The sequence below is a fragment of the Fundulus heteroclitus genome, chromosome 18 (assembly GCF_011125445.2).
Source record: "Fundulus heteroclitus isolate FHET01 chromosome 18, MU-UCD_Fhet_4.1, whole genome shotgun sequence".
Classification (NCBI taxonomy): Eukaryota; Metazoa; Chordata; class Actinopteri; order Cyprinodontiformes; family Fundulidae; genus Fundulus; species Fundulus heteroclitus.
In genome coordinates, this window is record NC_046378.1 from 2,613,741 (window position 1) to 2,634,703 (window position 20,963).

The window sequence follows — 20,963 nt, forward strand, 5'->3', positions numbered from 1 at the left end:
TGTATCCCTTGTACATTTCCATCACACATTCTAGCTAAATGCTGACACTAATAAGAATTTCATCAAACTCAAAGCAACAGCTGTAAAACCTGTTGGTGGCACACAAAAAAATACAATTCAAAGATTTGTACACCTTAACTCTACTTGAAGGTGTGGTAAAATACAAAGTAGTTTGAATAGAAAAATCAAACACCTGATGTTGAGGTCTGTGATGACTGACTGCCAGAAGACTAGGATGTTATTTCAGTCCTAGTTTAGTACCAAAACGTGCCCTCAGACATCTGCTGATGGGCTAATTGTTGGTTTCTCCTGTTTGCTGTGTTGTTCCTGATGTCACTCAAACCTGAAAATACAGCAGCCAATTAATACGTGCATGTCATTAATTCAAAGCTGCTGTCATTATACGCCTCCCCGCCTACGCAGAACAACAGGCAGCATGGAAAACTCAGTGAGTCATAGCTTTCCAGAAGAGACTGAGCATCTCTGTCCGTGGTGCTTATCAGTCAGTCCTGCAACTGAAGTGCTAATAAAGTGTCTGCAAAACCGTATACTATGAGCATGTACACTACGTACACGTAATAGCCTAAACTGTCTGCAGGATTAAGGTATTGGGTACTAGTAATGGTTTGAATCAGTTTTAAGAGCAGAAAATTGTGGCATCACAAGGAGAGCGAAAACCTGCAGGCTTCGAGGCCACGTCAGTCTGTAGTATCTGGAAGATATTGTTACCATATTTTTCAGACTATAAGGGACACTTAAAATCCTTACATTTTCTCAAAAATTAATAGTGCGCCATGTAATCCGGTGTGCCTTTATATATGATTATCGTTTTGCTTACTGACTGATTTTATGTGGTACAATGTGCTCAAAAGTCTGGTAAAATGTGTATGTAGCACTTTGGTAAACATCATAGCCGCTCCGCTGAATGTTATTCGGAGCATTACGGTACACTGTGTCACTACCTGATCGGACCCCTGAGCTGTCTACAAGACTGCCTGACTGTAATGTTGAAACTAGAACAGCATTCATGTAAGGCAGCCCATGCCCAGAGTACGCGCGAGCAACAATAAAACCAAGTAAGTCAATTCAACATAAAAGTGAAGTTTATTTTGGCCTTATATTAGAAACAGGGCAGTGTAGTCCAACTACTCTGTCCTCCCGGCAGAGACAGATGGCTCTCCCGTTCAGGAGAGAGCTGAGTACGTGAAGGGGCGGAGTGATATTACACACTTGGGAAGAATATTCAATGTGCCTATATAATCCAGTGCGCCTTATATGTGGACAAAGATGCACCTAGAAACGTTAGTTTACCGTGCACCTTCTGGTCCGAGAAATACGGTAGTATTTTGTTCCTGTTGGGATTTTGTAATCTTTAGTCCTTCTCACAAGATGTTTCAGTGACCTGACTTAAAAGATGAGCCCCTCAGTCTTTCACAGTACATCTGATCAGGCCACCCTCCAACAGAATTTAGGAGTGCTGTTCATGGCTTCCTCGCTTCACACCTGCTCACCAACTCAGCTATGTGGCTTCAACCTTCCCGGCTCAAAGGCATAACCACAGCAGTTCGTTGAAACCCACCGTGTTGCTTCAGGCCTCGCTCAGGTCGAGGCTCATCAGCGGGTACGTGCAGAGATAGACCCCTAGTGGCACTCAAACCTTGCTTTTTTAGCCCAGGATGATAAAATAAAAATGGCCCTCTCTGCCCCTGAGCTGTCTACAAGACTGCCTGACTATAATGTCTAAACTAGAAGTGTATTCATGTAAGGCAGCCCATGCCCAGAGTACGCGCTAGCAACAATAAACCAAGTAAGTTTATAAAAGTTGAGTTTATTTTGGCCTTATGTTAGAAACAGGGCAGTGTAGTCCAACTACTCTGTCCTCCAGAGACAGATAGCTCTCCCTTTCAATAGAAAGCTGTGTACGTGGAGGGGCGGAGTGATATTACACACATGGGAAAAATATTTAGTCCGCCTTATAATCCAGTGCGGTTTATGTGTGGTCATAGACACGTTAATTTTTAAATGTACGATAATTTATTATTGCAGCATCCTGGCCAGAACTCTGGTCTTTGTAGAAGTCCCCTCTGCATTTTATAAGCATTAATTGTTTCAATCAAGTGTTACTAATTTAGTTAGTCACTCTTGTTTATTATTCAAAGCACACCATTGATTTATTTCATTTGCAAATTTGGGATGATAATGCCAATAAAACAGAGGGTACAAATGGATACATTTATCCTGTTGTTGTTGTTGTTGTTGTTATTAGATGAATAAATTTGGCGATGGGTGCCGGTTCAGTGATTAAAACACCACATACTGTCAACCAAACAGTCCTCTAATGTTACACTATTAATTTGGATTTCAGAAGTACCTGACTGAGCCGTACAGCGTCATTACTTCAACCCAGTAGCGTACATTTGGATTGAAGTAAAGCAGAATTAGGTTTTCTCATCCTACCTCAGTGTCTGCAGTCACAAATTGTTTTCTAGATGAATGGTGAAATATACCCATAAACCAACTCCTAACCCTTGTGGACAGCCTTCCCAGAAGGATTGAAGCAGTTATAGCTGCTCCATATTAAAGTCCATGTCTTAGGAATGGCATGTTAATAATGTTTATGTGTGGTGAGGCAAGCGTCTCAATACTTTTGGCAATATAGTTTAACATATTGTTTGACAAGAGCTGATATGATTAAAAAGGGATGTTAAAAGAAAGGAACAAATAGTCAATTTACTAATGTATTTAGATAAAAGTTCAGAATAGGTTGGCTCTCCAAATTACCCTTAGGTGCGTGTGTGTGTGTGTGTGTGTGTGTGTGTGTGTGTGTGTGTGTGTGTGTGTGTGTGTGTGTGTGTGTGTGTGTGTGTGTGTGTGTGTGTGTGGGGACCCTGCCTGGTATAGAAAATGGATAGATGGTTCAGCATAAACCTTGTTAACAATGCAGCGCATTTAAGCGGATTAACAGTCTGTATTGTTTATATCACATCATGCATCTGCTATTATTAGAGGGCTCATTTTAATTAGGTTTTTGTTTTGTTTTTTGAGAAAATGCATTAGATTAGTTATTGTCGCTTTACCAATGAGCTCATTCTAATTAATTCATGAGAAGGTTGGTAGGTAGTTTTCTACACAAAATATATTTAACTTATTTTTGATGGAACCTGTTGATAAGTGGCAAAAATCACCCACGTTCTCACCTACTCACAGGCGACCTCTAACCATTTTGTACCAAATGAGCCAGGATGAAATGTTTAATTGTTTCATAATCTAACTATAAGATAGCCATGCAATGAGCAGATTTGTGCTGTTGATGAACACAGGCCTTTCTTTAACTCACTAAACTTTTTCTTTATTCTTTTGCTGTCCATCAAGAACAGCGAACCTGGTAGTAATTTATTTGTGTCCAGCACAAATCAATTATGGTGTATGACAGCATATGGTACCGGTGCTTCAGACTTTCCACTTTAAGCCTTTTGGTACATACAGACCTATTCCATAAATCAGAATATGGGTTCCAATGAAGCTCATTTGTCAGATTAAGAGTACCCTTTCATAATGACAACCTTTAGGCAACCTTTCATTAAGTCCACACTTCTGTACTAAAATGCATTTGTCTAATGTCTAATCTTACATGTTGTGTTTTCATTATAAGTAAGCAAAAACGCATTTTTATCAACATAAATATGGGCTTTAAAACATCAGTCAGTGAGCAATTAATCTATATAATGTTTTACTTTGGTTAATTGGGTTACTGGAATAAAGGGACTTTTAATGTTCTGGTTTACTGAATGTGATTGTATTATGGAGCTTATTTCAATGATCCATCCATTTATTGTCAACACCCGCCTGTCCATGCAGGGTTGCTGGGGTGTGGGCAGAGGGTTAGCTGTTCCCTGTCTCTGGGGGTCATTGGGGAAGAGGCCAGTCCATCACAGGAGAACACAAGAACACACAGCACTAACCACATCTACCGACACTGAAGGGCAATTTGGAGAGAAAATTCAGTTTTTTTCCTGAAGTCAGAGTTTTTGCGAGGTCTTTCATATTGTTTTTAAATGCTGCCTGTATCTGACTCCAGTGTGACCTGTGTGCGGATCCAAACTGACCCGCATGCGCAAAAGAACAACAACAATGACGTCATGCCCAGCATGCTTTGGTCCAGCAAACATGGTAGAAATAGATTTTATGGTTTAAAGCAGGGGTGTCAAACATACGGCCCGCGGGCCGAATCCGGCCCGCCGAACAATTTAGTCCGGCCCTGTGGCTAAATGCATTATCATTATAAAAAAAAAAAAAAAAATTTTTTTTTTTTTTTTTGTCCAGTGTCCTGTCTGGCAATGTGGCAATAAGATGCCACAAAGAGCTCATCAGATTTGACTTTCACAAGTGGACAAGATAAAAGGAAGAGAATGATAAAACAATTATTGAAAAAAAATCATGCACTTCATTTAATAGAAAATATACAGTTCCTATATTGTCCACGAGGGGCGCTGTGTTTTAATTAGCAGATTAAGCTTCAGGTGTGGAAAAATTCAAATCATTTCTTAATTATTATCTGTTTGATGTATTTTGTCATGCAGAGCAGTGTTTTTAAGTTCCAAAAAATGTGAATAAATGTTTTTCAACATTGTACAATCACTGTGATCAGTTCTTATGCATAATGCACAAGTAAATGTTTAACTGAGTAAAAGTATTGTTGAAATTGCACATACTTTTCTTAAAAACGCTGAGGTTATTCATAATATATTGTGTAAAAGTGAAATTAACTTAATATAAAAATCAACAAGTCCACATTTATTAGTTCTATTTAATCTTGCAATGAGTTAACTCGTGTGGCCCTCTTGAGATCAGATTAAGCTGAATGCGGCCCCTAAACCAAAATGAGTTTGACACCCCTGGTTTAAAGTGTCTAAAGGACGCCATTTATTGTGTCAGCGGGTGCTCAAGGGGAAGTGGACGAATAGAAAGAGAGTGAAATTCTGGCATTTTATGCAGCTTTGGCTGCACAGAGGTCCATTTGGATGCGGGGATGGGTGGGGCGGGGGGGTTGTATGTAAGGAAAAAGGGGTAAAACTGGAGGTTGTGATAATTCAAAATGCCTGTTTTGTTCAACAGCTGTGCAGCTGACAACTCTGGTGCTCATTGTGTTCATCAGCTGGTCAGCCTGTGGACAGAAACTGTCCCTGGAAGGGCTGGTTCTAACTAATAGCGCTCTGTAGCACTGAGATGTAGATCATAGTCTAAACAGATTATGTGCAGGATGTGTGGGGTCTGCAGAGAAGTTAGCTGCCTCTTTTTCCTGACCCTAGACCTGTACAAGTCCTGGATGGACGGAAGGTTAACCCTGAACATCCACTCTGCAGACCTAATTGTCTGTTGCAGTTTAGACCAGTCCTCTTTTGTGGATTAGCCAAACCACACAGTGATGGGTGCAAACAGGACAGACTAAATGATGGCAGTGTAGAAGATGAGCAGCAGCTCCTGTGGAAGATTGTACTTCTGGAGGAGCCGCAGGAAGTACTGTCTCCGCACGGCCTTCTTCTGAACAATGCCAATGTTTGAGGACCATCTGAGCTCCAGACGAAGGGTGGATCCCTGGAACCAGATGTGATCTACTGCAAAGTTGAGGTGTTTCACAGAAGGTCCATGGACTTACAGTCATTTGAAGAATTAATAACAGAATAAACCAAAGTCAGTGTTGTCTAGCTTGTACTTACTAACATTTAATGACTGTCTCAGGACAGTCATTAAAAGCATGTCCAGCCCGTTTCTAATAATTTGGCCATTCAGATTGTTCATGTATTTTCTCTTATCATTTGTTTTTTGACGATTTAAATCTTCTTCTCCCATGCGTCTCACCTTATATCACCACTGTGTGTTTACGCAAAGAATGACTCTGGCCTACAAGTTGATAAGAAGCAGCAGCATACCTGTTCTCTTGTGTCCATTGGGAGGAGCGGCCTTGTTACAGAGAGAAGCGCAGCTGCGAATACTGGGAAATTCCAACAGCTAACATGATTCTGACAATAATGTTAAAGATTAAATACTTTTATCCGTTCCTGCTAAGCTTTGTATGTCAGCTTCCAACTAAAAAGGTTAGATATGAAAGCACTTTGAGTTGTCCTTGTACTGAAATGTGCTACACCAGGGATTTCCAAAGTGTGGTGCTGAAAAATGTAATGGCGGTCTGACAGTGTTTTTTACCCACACTATGAAGTCGTGTAAATAAACATTTCCTTTGTAAAAATTTAAATCGAAAACTGTAAATTTAGTAAATAAATAATAATGTGTTTATTTAGAAGTCTTCTTCTATGCTTTATTTTAAGATGAAATATACAGGAAGTTATCTTCTTCTACACATTGAACTGTATATGCGCACCCAGCTTGCGGCTTCTACTTCATTCATTCTCGCAAATATGCTCAATTGACTGAAATCAGGGAAACTGTCTGGTGAGACATTTAATGTCAAAGTTAGTAATGAAGGAGAGAGGAATCAAGAGAGAGAGAGTTAAGAATGGTAGGCAACAGATGAGAGAAGAAAACGAACGAAAATCAGAAAATGTCTCTTTCTCTCTCCTCACTTTACATCGTTTACGTCAGTAGAGGGAAAATTGAATTTGGGTAGAAAGTTTTATTTACAAAATTAAATTAAGTGACTCGATCTCTCTATCGATAGCGCAGCACCTACAAACATCGCTGCCCGTGCTGCAGTGAATCTGAACCCACAGCAACCACTGATGCGCATGTCATGCCCACACCGCTGCTGCTGGTGGGAAAATTGGTGGTAGACGCGGTTTCTTGTCTAAATTCACACACAGAGCTGTAATGCTTTTCATTGTGATTCAGACAGGTGCAGTTCATTTTAAAGATGTAGCTTTAGCGCATAGTCAGACCGGAACATGGAAACCAGCAACTGGTGGTGGGGGGGAGGGGAGCTGAGGTGTGTTGCTGTGGGCTGGTTTACCTGCTGGATGTAACCGCTGTGAAACAATCAGGAAATAAATGTTTATTTCTCCGATTAATAACAGCTTTATTGAGCCCGGCCCTCTGTTATTGTTACTCTATGCCGCTCTAGCAAAGTTCTCTCTCTCTGTCTCTCTCTCATCATCGGATACAAATCAAATTAAACTTCTTCGTGTTTCTATTTTGCAGCGTAAATTGTGAGTCAGACTGAGATATAGAAGCTGCTACATGAAATAAATAAATGATAGTTGTGTCATTGTAACTGCCACAGCCATTTTCTTTCATTTGAGCATTTGAGCATGATTAAACATGCCGCCTTTTAATATGGCTATAAAAAAGCTTGTTGGATTGTATTTTTTTTTTTTTACCAAATTTGCCTCGCCCGAAAGTGAAAAAAAAAAAAAAGATTTGGATCTACAATTTTTAAAACAGAAAAATGTCATCGAAAAAAAAAACCCTCAAATCTTTATTCAAACCGATAGGAACTGTAGGAACTTCCCATTTTTTATTTTTCACACCTCAAGATCTAAATTTGATCAACGTAAAATGTTTTCAGTTTGAACTAGTTTTTCAAATATACAATAATTGTGTCCCTTTCTGGACTCCGTAGAACAGCTGCATAGATTTAGCTGTTTCTTCAGACGCGCACCCTGCAAGGCAGCTGACCTGCTTTGAATGTGGGAAAAGTTAGTTCCAGCTGGTGGTCAAATATAAAATAATAGATTGATGGTCCAAAATGAAAGCTTAACATAAAGGAATGCTTTGATTCATGTTAAAATAAACGTGGGATCAGAAATGACATTTTAAGTGGTCATAATGGTTTTCTATCAGTGGGTTTATCTTTAGCTGATCTGTCGTATGTCTGCTTTTATACGGGGTCATGTATGTTAACTCTGATTTTTAACACAGATGCTGTTTTAGACCAAAGCCTCTCCTACGTTTTTTTTCTTTATCAGCTTTTGTTATGTGACAAAGTTTCTAATGGTGCTGTTTTATGCATGCAGGACCTGGGCATGGAGTCAACCTCTCTGGATGACGTGCTGTATCGCTACGCCAGCTTCAGAAACCTGGTCGATCCCATCACCCATGACCTCATCATCAGCCTGGCCCGATGCGTCCACTGCCCCAAGACGGTAAGACATCACCTTCCCTATCTCCTATCCTGACCCTAGTCTTTACAGCAGGAAGCTTCTCCTCAGTCTTCATAGTTCCATCTAAAACCCCAAGTCTGCTCCTCGTGATGAAAACAATCTAAATTCAGACCGTAAAACAAACTTTCTTAACATGAAGCCTATGGAGTAAACATTGCAGGCTACAAGCATGACTGAGCATGCTCAGACGCACGCTGACCGACGTGATTGACTGTGTTGCTGCTATCAGATGATCTCCGGACTCATTTTGTCTGACGCTATTAAGTTATGGAAGTGCTCTAAGTGGTTGTGTGTCTGCGTGCGTCATTGAGGCGACCGCTGCTGATTGTGTTTGCTCGTACATGTCGGCCAGCAGGTTAGAGGCAGAGAGAGGGAACGATGGGAGCGCTCCGAATGAATAATGCAGGGAGGAAGGAAGGAAGGAAGGAAGGACAGACAGTGGTGAAGATGGGAATTAAAAGGCCTGATGTGTAATTTGGGGGCAGTTGTTAAGAACACCGATTCCCACCGTGTAAACCGTCGCAGTGATGTAGTGGTAAATCGAAACCTGTAGATTAAAGCCTTCCTACTGGCTCAAACCTTTAAACAAATAAAAAAAAACACAGGATAATCAGAAAGCTGTTCTCATATTTTACTTTCTGATCTGCACCTAAAACATTTTCTCCCAAATTCACCAAGTCTGTGTTAAATCCTATATTGCCTGCCTGATTTGATTATAACTGAGGAGAAAATGGCATAACAGGGATGAGAAATGAAGAACCGCACATTTCTACAAACTAAGCTATCGTAAATTAAAAGTATTTGATCAAATGAAAAAATCTGGATGAAATATTACGATTATTTTGATGTGAAAAGAAGGATTTATTTACGACTATTTTGTTGTGAGCTGCATTGATGGATAAGAACAGAACGACTCACAGTAAAAAGAAAAGTTATCAGCAATGACCTTGGAGAAGCAACAGTTGCTTCCCAATGGTTAATCACGACCAGGATTATGAGGCAATGACCAAACCATTCGAAGCCCATCATTTACACATGGATGGAAGATTTATGTGGAAAAGGTACCAGTTCCCCCCTGGGGGGGGGGGGGGGGGGGGGGGGGTCAAATGATCATTTGATCCTTGACATCAGGACAATGATGATTCAGATTCAAAGGAAAGCATCCCCATTTTGAGGTTTTTGGTTATGGTTTTCATTTGGAGTAATATTTTTCATTCTTTTTGTCATTTATTATGTTATACAGGTCTTGCCATATTCTATTGTTTTTTTTTTTTTTTTTTTGCCATTTAAGATAAGAGTTCCTTTATTGTCCAGTGTTGGGGAAACTTGGGTGTGACAGTGGAAAACAAACAGTTACACACAATTATTAGCAATAAAAATGAAGAAAAAATAAAGAATTACTTAGTCTAAACCTGATCCTGGCTGAATTATACTGGTGCAATGCCACGTCTGCCTGGTCCACAACTGGTTCCCATACCGTCCCTGTCCACATTAATGTTGGCCGTAATCTTTTCCAAGCTGTACATTTTTCTTTTTTTCTTTATTAATAATACTCTTTACCTGACCAAGCCACGTCTGCCTGTCTGTCTGCATGTGGCTCCTACCCCCCAAAGAAGCACACTACTGACATAGATATTGTATGGGAGAATTCTTTACACAGAAACCCAAGAACCTAAATGAACTGGATCAATATTGTAAAGAAGAGTGGTCCAAAATGCTTCCATCCTAAAGGGACTTACTCTCATACTGGGAATGATTGAGAGCTATTGCTGAAGGACATTCTAGAAGATCCATAGGGTAGGGAACCTGGTAGTCACATCCTGCTGTGCTTTTTTTTTCAATAAAACATAGCCGAGGTGTTAGACAGGTTGAAAATGTGTTTTCTGATCAGAGCTAGATTGTGTTTAAACAATTTGATCATTTCTGCTGACTTTACTTCCCCATACGGTTCACACCGCCATGGCTTCTCTCTACATCTTCAGTAGCTGTTTAAACAAACCATGGGTATTACATCCTAGTAATATGCTTGTACCGGTATAGGACCCAGAGGCTTAATACCTCGCAGCAGCAAATCTGTCTATTTGAGCAAAGAAAGCAAGCGTTCAGCAACGCCTTTAGTTTGCCAACCAAACAAGTTGCTGGATGCTGCTATAGAATCAGCAGAGCACATCAGGGATGAATGAAACACCAGCACTATGTTTGGCTCCTCAGTCTTACCATACTGGAAACAGCTAGGGCTTTGGGGTTGGAGACTGTTCTTGCCTTTACAGTGAGTAGAATAAAGATTTGTAACAGTTTTCCCCTAAAAATAGAGTCCAGATAAACGGCGAAGATCTGTGATCGGTCCGTCTCTTGCATTAACTATAACAGGTATAAACTTAAAGGGAGCCCAAGAAATAGGAAGAGAAAGAAAGAGCTGGTTCTCTTCACAGAGAACCGCTACAGAACCAGACTGAACCGTGATAATATTATTTTTATCAGTCATATTTTCAAGTCTGTAAAGAACTAGCTAAAATATTGCAAGTCTTGTATTTGTTATAATATTTTGAAAGTTAATGGTGAGAACTGTGAGTCATCCAAAATCGGTTCTGTGAGGTCAGAACTTAAAAAAAAAAAAAAATCCTAACTGGAAATCGGGCTGAGCTGCGATCGTTGCTGCTCTAGTTTTTGCTGATCTGATGTGCTCTGCTGGACTCCAAACCTTAAATGACTTTAAAGAGCTAGAAACATCGACAGCAGTACAACCCAAATAAAACCAACCGGAAATATCCTAAAAACCTTTCGCATATTGATTAATAGGGTAGAAGAAATGATGTTTAAATGTGGCTCTTTAGGCTTGAACGCACTTGGGTCATCTTACAGCTTTTCATCCTTGCATCTCCCTCGCTGTAGATGCTGTGCAGACAGCTTTCCTTCTAAGAGCAAAGTTCCATCATGCAGCGCCATAAAAGCATATTTTCTGAGCTCTATTATGCCCAACACACTCAAACCGCCCTGCATCCAGCAACTGGATAACACAAGGTTGTGCTCATGCAAAGGGAATGCTTTTTCTTCCCAACGGATGTGGTTTTCTCCATCATATGAGCATTTCTGCTCTGTTTCCTTCACCTCCATCTGCTGCTGCGTTATTCAACACAGCTGTGCTTGTGGATAAGCACGTAGAAATTGTGCAGCCGGTGAAGTTGTTACCCTGTCCGCCGCTTTTTTTGTTTGTTTTGCATTTGAAAAGACAGGCCGACGTGACCTTTTGGAGGTACAGTTCGCCTCTGCCTGGAGATTTTCTGTCAGCTGCTAATGTTTTAGTCGATACCGGAGTCCAGGATACAAATAGCCCGGTGAACGAACCCCGTCACCCCGTCACCGGCTTGATTAATCCGTCTGAGAAATATACGAACGCAGAAAGTTGGTGGAGGATTAGTCACACATTTCCATAAATAAATAAGCCTATTTGGCTAAGATACCGGATTAAAAACATTTTGTTTTTGTTTTTCAGTGCCACATGAACTGAAAAAGAATCGCTTGATTGCGTCATTTAAACCCAGCCGCTGATTTTAATCACTTAATAGGTTGAAAAGAGGTGTTGAAGTAAGAAAACGAGACCAATCATGCACAAGTCATCGCAACCCTGAATTATGCTGCTTTTTAATAACTCTAAGAAATACAAGCTACTCTTTCAGTGCATGCAGCTGGTGTGTGAGTGAACGAGGAGGAATGATTACCGTACTTACTGTACCACACTCCATTCTCACTCCACCAGATACAAACTGATCCTCCAGACTGGACTATTGGAAAGTCCTGCTGGCTAAACTCCAGCCCCATTTCCACCGCCTCAGTCGGCCGGGCTCTACCCGCTTTGCGAGCAGCAGCTTTTTTTCAGGGCCAGCCCAGGTTTCTCCGACCCTGCTCCAGAGCAGGGCCAACCCCAGTGGACTCAAATGGAGCTTTGACATGAACACACTGCTTCTCAGTGATTGGCCAAGGGCGAGGAGAAATTATACTTTTTTTTTTCTCCGAGGGAGTCCAGACAAACTAAAGAGCAATCAGTCCTATCAGTCAAAGATTCCCCAAAATGATAAAAGCCAACTTCATCAACACTTCCAGGCAACATCACAGGACTACCGTATTTTCTGGACTATAAGTTGCTCCGGAGTACAAGTCGCACTAGCCATAAAATGCATCATAAAGAAGGAAAAAACATATAAAAGTCACACTGGAGTATGTTGCATTTTTGGGGAAATTTATTTGATAATATACAACATCAAGAACAGACATGTCATCTTGAAAGGCAATTTTAAATAAAAATAGAACGGAGGCAACAACAACCTGTGTCAGCGGTCATTGTGCGAGAGGCGAGCTACGCCCTGGAAAGGTCGCCAGTCCTTCACAGCTTATTGTCATTTCACTCTTTATAAAGGCGTGCATCTTTTACAGGGCGTCTCCAGCTAGATAGCTTGGCCAGTTGCCCTGGTAACCAGCCAGCTGCTGAACAGCCATGTCAGTCTTATCTCGCAAGCTGTAGCTATTTGCATTGGCAGAAACATTCCTGACAGCCACATTAGTCTTTCTTGTAAGCTGGGACATGGGGCATGGTAGCCATTTTTCAGCCAGCTGATGGATGGTGTGCAGCAACACGTGCGGGAGGGGCAGCACCGCAATACTTTCTGCTCATTGTGGCTAAATTAAACTTCCTCTGGCATCTCACTAAACTTCAAACCGTGGGAGCGGCGAGAAGGAAAGCTTTTTGCACTTTTGATACCGGTAACTGCGTCATGGTTACCCTGGACAGATCAGCAGTCCATCGCAGCATCAACACAGAAACAAACACAGGTGGTCGCCATGGCGCCCTGCACACATGCACCGGTGCAACAGAGAACGCTCCAAACCCAGGACCAAACCCCCTGCTGAATGCTGAAACTACCACAGTGTAAATAATTAATATTGGTCATGGTCACGTCTATTATAATCAGTTCTCCTATGATCAAGCCTTTAATGATTTATTACCCAGTTTACTTGTTCCCCATTCAAGCTTATCTAGATTGTCCACATATCCATCATTTAACTGATGCTACTTCCATCCCCAAACACCTGTGTGAGGCCAAAACCTTTCAAAGTGTAGCCAGCGCGTTATTGATTGTCTCTATAGTAACTGGGTGATCGCTGAAAGTGCATCTAATCCATCAAACAGCACAAAGAGCATACTGACGTTAATAAAAAAAAGCAGTATGTAGCAGTGCAGCTTTTTTTACTAGAAGGAATTTCCCTGATCAAAAAATATTTTAAGAATCAGGACAATAAAACTTTTTTTTTTCCTTCTTCAAATGTCAAAATCATATCCCCTAGGCCTGTGAGTCATTTCGCCCAGTTTAGACCCTTCTGCAGTAAAATTGACTCTTTTGAGACAACAAAGGTTTTTTTTTTTTTTTTAAAGAAGGGCTCTTCAGACAAATTGGTTACAAGGTGCAGCAGGCATGTGAAAATATATTTTGTTCAAAACTATGAATACAAATGTATACCTCAGCAGAGTCTGCTGTGAAGCTGGCACTACACACTGACTGTAGCGGCTTTTGAAAATGTCTCGCTGGCTTTGATGTTACATTTGCAGGTTTCCATTCAATGAAATGAAGCATCTGTGGCCTGCGGCTTTTTATCTAACCTGCCAGTGACCAGCAGCAACTGCTGCTCTTTGTTGGTTTTTTTCACCATTTAGCTTCGCAGCATTTGGAGCGAAACCAACTAGGGCGACAAAAAGGTTAAAAACGGGCATGCCGACGTTAGACAAGACAGCCACTTGTTGAAGAAGTGAGAATGTGTCAGAAATATTAAAAACAGCGCTTTATAAATGAGTTATTAAACCTTGAGTTTTACCACAGTTTATTTTATTACACACTTAATCTTTAATTTTATTGAATTGTATGTGTCAGAACAACACAAACTCTCTCTCTCTCTCTGTCTCTCTCTGTCTCTCTCTCTCTCTCTCTCTGTCTCTCTCTGTCTCTCTCTCTCTCTGTCTCTCTCTCTCTCTCCCTCTCTCTCTCTCTCTCTCTCTCTCTCTCTCTCTCTCTCTCTCTCTCTCTCTCTCTCTGCATCTCCACAGAATGATGCTGCTACTGTAGGCACAGACTTTTTTCGCATGTGTTCCTTTAATGATTGTGCAGATCACATGCTGATGACCAAACTGCACTGATTTGTGGGTGGAGGATATGCAAATGTAAATACTTACCACCTGCAGAGCAATTTATCCAAAATGGAACTGATTGCAGGCGCAGTATTTGCGTCTATATTTAGCACGTTTGAAAGTGAGTCCCAACCTTGTACGCAAAAAGCTCTGCAGTCATTGTGGCCACTGGCCAGAATGGAGGCATTGGTACAAAGACAGTGGGCCTGTGTGCATGTGAGCATATTTGGAGTTTCAGAATTTACAATGCTAGAGTAATATTAGTGGGGAAAATACGTCTGCCTTTGACAGGTTAATGCAGCAGGAAGAACACAGTCTGTAAGTACCGTATTTCTCGGACAACAACGCGCACCGGACCATAAGTCGCACGGTAAATTAACGTGTCTGTGTGTGTCTTTGTCCACACATAAGGAGCACTGGATTATATAGGCACATTAAATTTTCTTCTCAGGTGTGTAATATCACTCCGCCCCTCCGCATACTCAGCTCTTTCCTGAAACTGAGAGCTATCCGTCTCTGTAGGGAGGACAGAGTAGTTGGACTACACTGCCCTGATTCTAACATAAGGCCATAATAAACTTCACTTTTATATTGAATTAACTTACTAGGTTTATTGTTGCTAGCGCGTACTCCGGGCTAGGGCTGCCTAAAGGCTCCTACATACTCTGGCCTACTGTGCCCATACTGTGAGCTTGGTGGACTTCGCGCTGACTCTCCACGGACGTTTTACCCTTTATAGTCGAGAGCACTATTGCCTACATTTCTTGTGGCAAATTTCAACAATTCCCATACTTTCTGCCAGTGGGACAAAGTGGTGGAAAGGATGGTAAAATGTGTGATTAGCTAGCTGAGCACGTTTCTCTTCCAGCAGACTCCCAACGCGCACCTGTCAGTGAGGACAGAGAGGGACTGAGATGCCGTGTGTCCTGGAGACCGCATGTTTGGAGCAGCTCAGTGGATCAAGCTCAGTGTCACATATAAACAGTTCAATGTGAACACATCCTGCCTCTGAGAACTTTATAGTGCGACACCGCATACGCGGTCAATAAAATTTAGCTCTGCACGTATCTGTATGCACGCACAGAATCCGCCTTGAGTACGCATGGACCTCCGTGGAGTGAACTACACCCGAGTATGTGGGGACCTTTACATGAATGCACTCCTAGTTTCAGCATTACGGTCAGGCATGTGCATTCCTAACTTGTGACAAGGGGGATTTTTTTCCTTCCTTCATGTTCCTTTGGGGCTACTTTGTGTACATAGTTGTTAGTTTTTTATCTTAATTTTGCTTAGTAGTTTTAGTTAAGTTTCACTAGCCTAAGTAAAGAGTTGTTGATTGAAATTTTTGACTTGAAGTTGAATTATTTTGTTAAGAAATTCTAATACTCAGACAAGTTGTCACTTATTTATACCTTATGTGTGCAGAGTTTGCTGGTAGAGAATGCTAGAGCTCGAATCCCTCTTTCACCTATTGTCCTAATATATAAGCCAAATTAGACTAATATTCACAGGACAATACCTGACAGACCAAAGGCTATTTGATTAAACATTAAATAACCTGAAGGCATTTAATTACCAAAACAGTATGTGTTTGTCTATAAAAATGCCAATAAAATACTTTGAACAGTGGCAAAATGTGAAATAGCTGAAGGGATATAAATGTTATTGCAAGGTGCTGTACATTAAAATTAAAATTATTTATTTTATTACACCTCTGATTCCATAAAGTGATTGCTTTTATCCTGAAAGAGATGCAGAGGAAGAGAGGTGTGAAATGGAACAAAGATTAAACGGGTTGATCACATATTCTTTTATGACAATTATCAGTCAGTGCAAGCGTTGCTGATTAGATTTGAGAGGAACAAAAGAAAGACATTTTCAGAAGGGATTTCTAAATGCAACTCTGATACATCAGAGAGAAGACAAAATGCTAAGACAGTTTTAGCCCAATTAAAAAGCACGATTTTGGCATTAAAGGGAATATTTATGGCCAATGTAAATTAAATCATTCTGTTTAGTATGTTGTGAAGGCAGCGATATCATTTCTAAAATGCACTCAGAAAAGGACCAAGTGAACCTAAAACTGTGTCTGAGCAGTTGGCCTGTCCCTGAGGCAGGGAGTTTCCCTTCGAACAGGAACCCTGAGAACTGTTTTCCAACTAGCTTTTCCACAGGAGGAAATATGATCTACTTTCAGCCAACATATTCATAAGGTTTAGGAATTTTGGTGCCGGGATTCGCTGCCCTGACTCGTCAAAGCTTTATCTCCAGCTTTTCTCTGTGCCCATCTTTTACGGCTGCTTCATTTCAGTTAGTGGCTGCCAACCAAATAAGGCTGAACATGTTTGTGGTTGCAGGCTTTCAAAAACACACACTTCTAATAAACAGCCTAATTTACACAGGCCAAAAATAAAATAATTAAAAAAAGCCCAATAAAACTTCTACTTTACATATTTCTTCAAGCTTATTGGACTTGTCCACTTGACTGCACACAGTATAAATGTCATATGTACTTTTAGCATTCACTAAATCAATGTTAATTTCATTCTTGCACCCATCTGTTGGTACCAATGTAAACTGAAGAAATTAAGTATATTGGCAGTCTGTAGTTATTCAGTTGTCTTCTTCTTGCTTGAAGTACATCATAATGTGTTGGTTCCTGTTTATCCAACTGCTTTTAAGAATTAACCTTAGATTCCCAGTCAGGTAAAGACGTGAGGCATCATAGCCACAGGTCCAAACCTTCAGTGTTCTGGTCTTCTTCATCTCTTTTAGTTTGGCCCATTGTGCTCCATCATGTAGGAAGAAGCTCTATTGCTTGACAATTGTCTGGATTGTTGTTTTGATCCTCCTTTTTAGTTGTGGGAGTGTTCCTGAAGCAGAACTGTAAGTCAGCTCAATAACAAGAAGCGACGCATGGTTTATATAAGGATCTTTCAGTGTTCGCTCATGCTTCGTTGGTGGAGCGATGCTGGCGAAAGAGTTAGGGAGTTCGTCCTGTAACTGGCGGGTTGCCGGTTCGATCTCCGACCGTCTCAGTCGTTGTGTCCTTGGGTTAGACACTTTGCCTGCTAGTGGCGGTCAGAGGGCCCGGTGGCACCGATGTATGAGACATTATACATCAGCACATCCTCTTAATCTCCCCCAGGGTATGGCTACAAACGTAGCTCACCACCGTCAGAGTGTGAATGTGTGTGTGAATGACTGACTGTAGTGTAAAGTGCTTTGGGGTTGTTGGACTTGATAAAGTGCTGTACAAGTACAAGCCTTTTACCATCTGTGGGATGTGCCAGTTCAACAGTTGGATCTAGAGTTCATCAGAAAAAGATTACTCTGCTGCCGTTCATCCTGGTACTTCCTGCAGAACTTCAGCCTCTGATCTCGCTTCTTTGGTTTTAAATGAAGAGGTTTCTTGCTGCCACTGTTCAAAAGACCCGTGCGTGCAGAAGCTCTCACACACCTGAAGTGTGTTCCTGGTGGCAACACACTTCTGTGGCAACCTCTTGAGGAAAAGAACATCCTAGACGATGCTGGTACTTTTCTAGTTCTCTAAGACCGCTTCTCTGCTCATAAGCCTCCATGGTTTAGACACAATCTGAAAAAACCCGAAGCATGGAGTTTGGCTTAAGTACTGTCCGGGTGTGGAGAAGTATAGAAAAAATATTTACTTCTCCAGACTTCATTGCCATTAGGGTAGGGCATTTTATAAATGTTGTGTCCTTCCTCCCATCCTTCCTTCCTTCCTTCCTTCCTTCCTTCCTTCCTTCCTTCCTTCCTTCCTTCCTTCCTTCCTTCCTTCCTTCCTTCCTTCCTTCCTTCCTTCTGTCACATACATTTCCATGCAAATAGATGAAGGCTGACCGGTTTGGAGGTAAGGATTGCTAACACAAGAAGACCTTCATCTCGAGCGTACCTATTCATCTTCTATACTCCTTATTAGAATGTCAGAGGGATTTCTGCTGGACTCTTGCCCAGCTTCACATGTGTTCCTGAATATACTCAAATGCTAAAACGCAACAGATTTTTATTACGTTTGTGTTTTAGTCAACATTTAATTTGATGGCAACACTTTTGGCCACAGGTGCTGGTACACAGCAGGTAAATTTAGCAAAGTCCCGAAAAAATAGAGGAACCTGTCAGCCTGGGGCTCATCTGGAAAAGGGGGTTTCTTTAAAAAAAAAGGAAACGGCCGGATTTCTGAATATCAGTTCAGCTAATCCGGTTTAAGCCATAGAGCTTCCTCTGCAAAGGGTTGAACCTGAAAAACATCCTCCATCTTTCAGAGAAACATACACGAAGAAACAGATTCCCTACTGCAACTTTATGCAAATACCATACACATATATTTACTGTTTAACACATGCAGGAGCAGACAGATACATGAAGCTATGGTGCAGGTGTGTCAAAATCTACACACACTTTCCCTCCCTCACTCACTCAGTGTTGAGTGAGGGAGCAGCAGCTTTCTTAGAGGATTTCAGACCTGTGTTCATTGCACCGAGGCAGGGTGTCTCTCAGCAGCAGAAGGCGCCGCCGCTTTGTGACTGGGCTGATACTCTCTCTGCTTTTTCTTCTCTTAATTCTTCCCATTTCACACCTCCTAGGTGTTCTCGCATCTGCTTTCAAGTCGAGTCTATTTTTCACTGATCTTCTGTTTTGCTTCATCCATCCATGTCTCCTTTTTTTCTCTGGCTGTGTGAATCCAGCAGCTTCCCTGATTCCCCAATTAGAAAACAATATCTGCGGCGGAGTTTGAGTCCGATGATGAATCTCAGGTCCGAGTGGATACGCTGCATCGTACAGTATCAGATTCAGAGGTGGGAGATGGTGACTTAATCAATCACAACATTTGATAATGATAAAGGTGAAGATAAGAAATGATGGTGTTTTTGGCTATAAACCTGTCACTGCATGCAGTCAAAGCTTCATGAAACAGAATTCTTACTCATTATCACACGGGCGACAACACTGCATCAGTGGCAGTTAAGTCGTGAAGTTGAACTGCTAAAAAGTACATGATGTACTTAATTTTCAAATGTAAGCATCACTTATTAATAATCTTGAGGAACCTCCAGTGGAAATTTTTTTTTTCAAATAATAAAACGCAGAATCCCGGTTATACTGTCAGTTATGAGGGTTTGGAAAAATCTATGAGTTTATTGTTATCATCATCGGATGACTAATTCTTATCATGAACCTTTTTCTTTTTTCTTTATTTTTACAACACTGCAAAACCTAGGTCACATTCTTCTACTGTCTTCCCTTTAATCTGAGATTGGGTCACAGGGACTAACGTGCAAGATTAAATCCCAGGCATCCCTCTTCTCAATGATACTCTGAATCACATTCTGGGATATCCCAAGGTGTGGCCTGGCCAGAAATGATTTGTTGTCCCTATAAGGTGGTTGTGGTTTCCCCCCAGAATCTCCTCCCAGTGAGACGCGCTGGGAAAACCTCCAATTGGAGGTGCCATGAAGGCATCCTAATAAAGCTCCCAAACCAACGGAATGGACTGATTTTGATGTGAAAAAGCAGCGACTCTCTCTGAGCTTCCCTGTTATCCCCTGAGCTCCTGCTTGGATGTAGGATCTCTTTCTTTCAGTTATGATCCATATCTAGTAATCATAGCTGAGGCTCAGAACATGGATAAATTGGGTTATCGGTAGATACAAAGTTTTACTTTTGTGTTTCCGTTCTATCTTTGGCCATATCACTGTGCACTATCAGCCTTTCAATCTTCATCAGCAAGATTGCCCTCTGTGAAATCGACACCATATTACGGCGGAGATATTTTAAGTACCACGGGGTTGAGCTCCTGGTAGAAAGGTCCATGGAAAGTTGACCTCAAGGGTCAGACTAAGACGGTTCAGTGTCTTGTAAGAAATGGCAGACCACAAGAGGAGGCAAACCTTGTCCTGATTAGTCAGACCAGGAACCCTCCTGGAGTCCGGCTTTATGGTGAGGGTGGAGTTGGGCTTGATGGCAGTAGCCTTGTGAGACCATCCTGATCTCGCGAGCTTTCAAGGTTTCACTCGCAGATCAGTCTGGCTACTTTCCGTTAAAGAAAATTTGGAGCCGTTCACCAAACGAACGTCCAATCAGCGTTGGGTTTGAGGCGGGTTGAGGTGTGACGCAACGAGAAGCGCGACAGTTCAGTCTAAAGAACATGGCGGCTTCAGCCGATGAAACTAGCGTTAGCGTGGCTATCGAGCAAGTTTTATCGGAATTACAGAGTATTTCTTCACTGAAAGAAGAGCAAAACACTGCTCTGGAGGCTTTTCTCAGAGGAAAAGATGTTTTTGCTCTTCTCCCGACTGGTTTCGGCAAGAGCTTGTGGTTGTGTTTTCGCTGTCGCTGTTAGTACGTCATATGCTTCGTTGATCTGATTGGTTTATTTGGCCCGTCTATCACCAACATAGGCCAATCAGCTAACCAGTATTTTCGCCCCTTCCCAAAATTACTTCAACGGAAGGTTTCCAGATGGATATGCGGAGCAAATCCATCTGGCGGAGTCAGGTTATGATGGCAGGCACCTTGTTGTGGAGCTTTGACTCCTGGGGCTTGGCTGCACTCAGTCCACAGAAGCTACAGAAACGCTTTGTTTAGTGTCTGTTCCAGTAGGGGTATAAATGTGAAATACTTTGTAATGTAACTTTTAAAATGAGGGAAAACAT

The 20,963-nt window shown here is 41.5% G+C and overlaps 1 protein-coding gene across 1 annotated transcript in view; it reads left to right on the plus strand.

Moving 5' to 3' along the window:
- The window catches only part of lrrc75a (leucine rich repeat containing 75A), a 77,249-nt gene that overhangs the window by 12,960 nt on the left and 43,326 nt on the right, over nt 1-20,963 (plus strand). Inside the window, exon 2 of the mRNA XM_036149768.1 lies at nt 7,968-8,096. Coding sequence (XP_036005661.1) covers nt 7,968-8,096 — 129 coding nt within the window. The remainder of the gene's footprint in view (nt 1-7,967; nt 8,097-20,963) is intronic.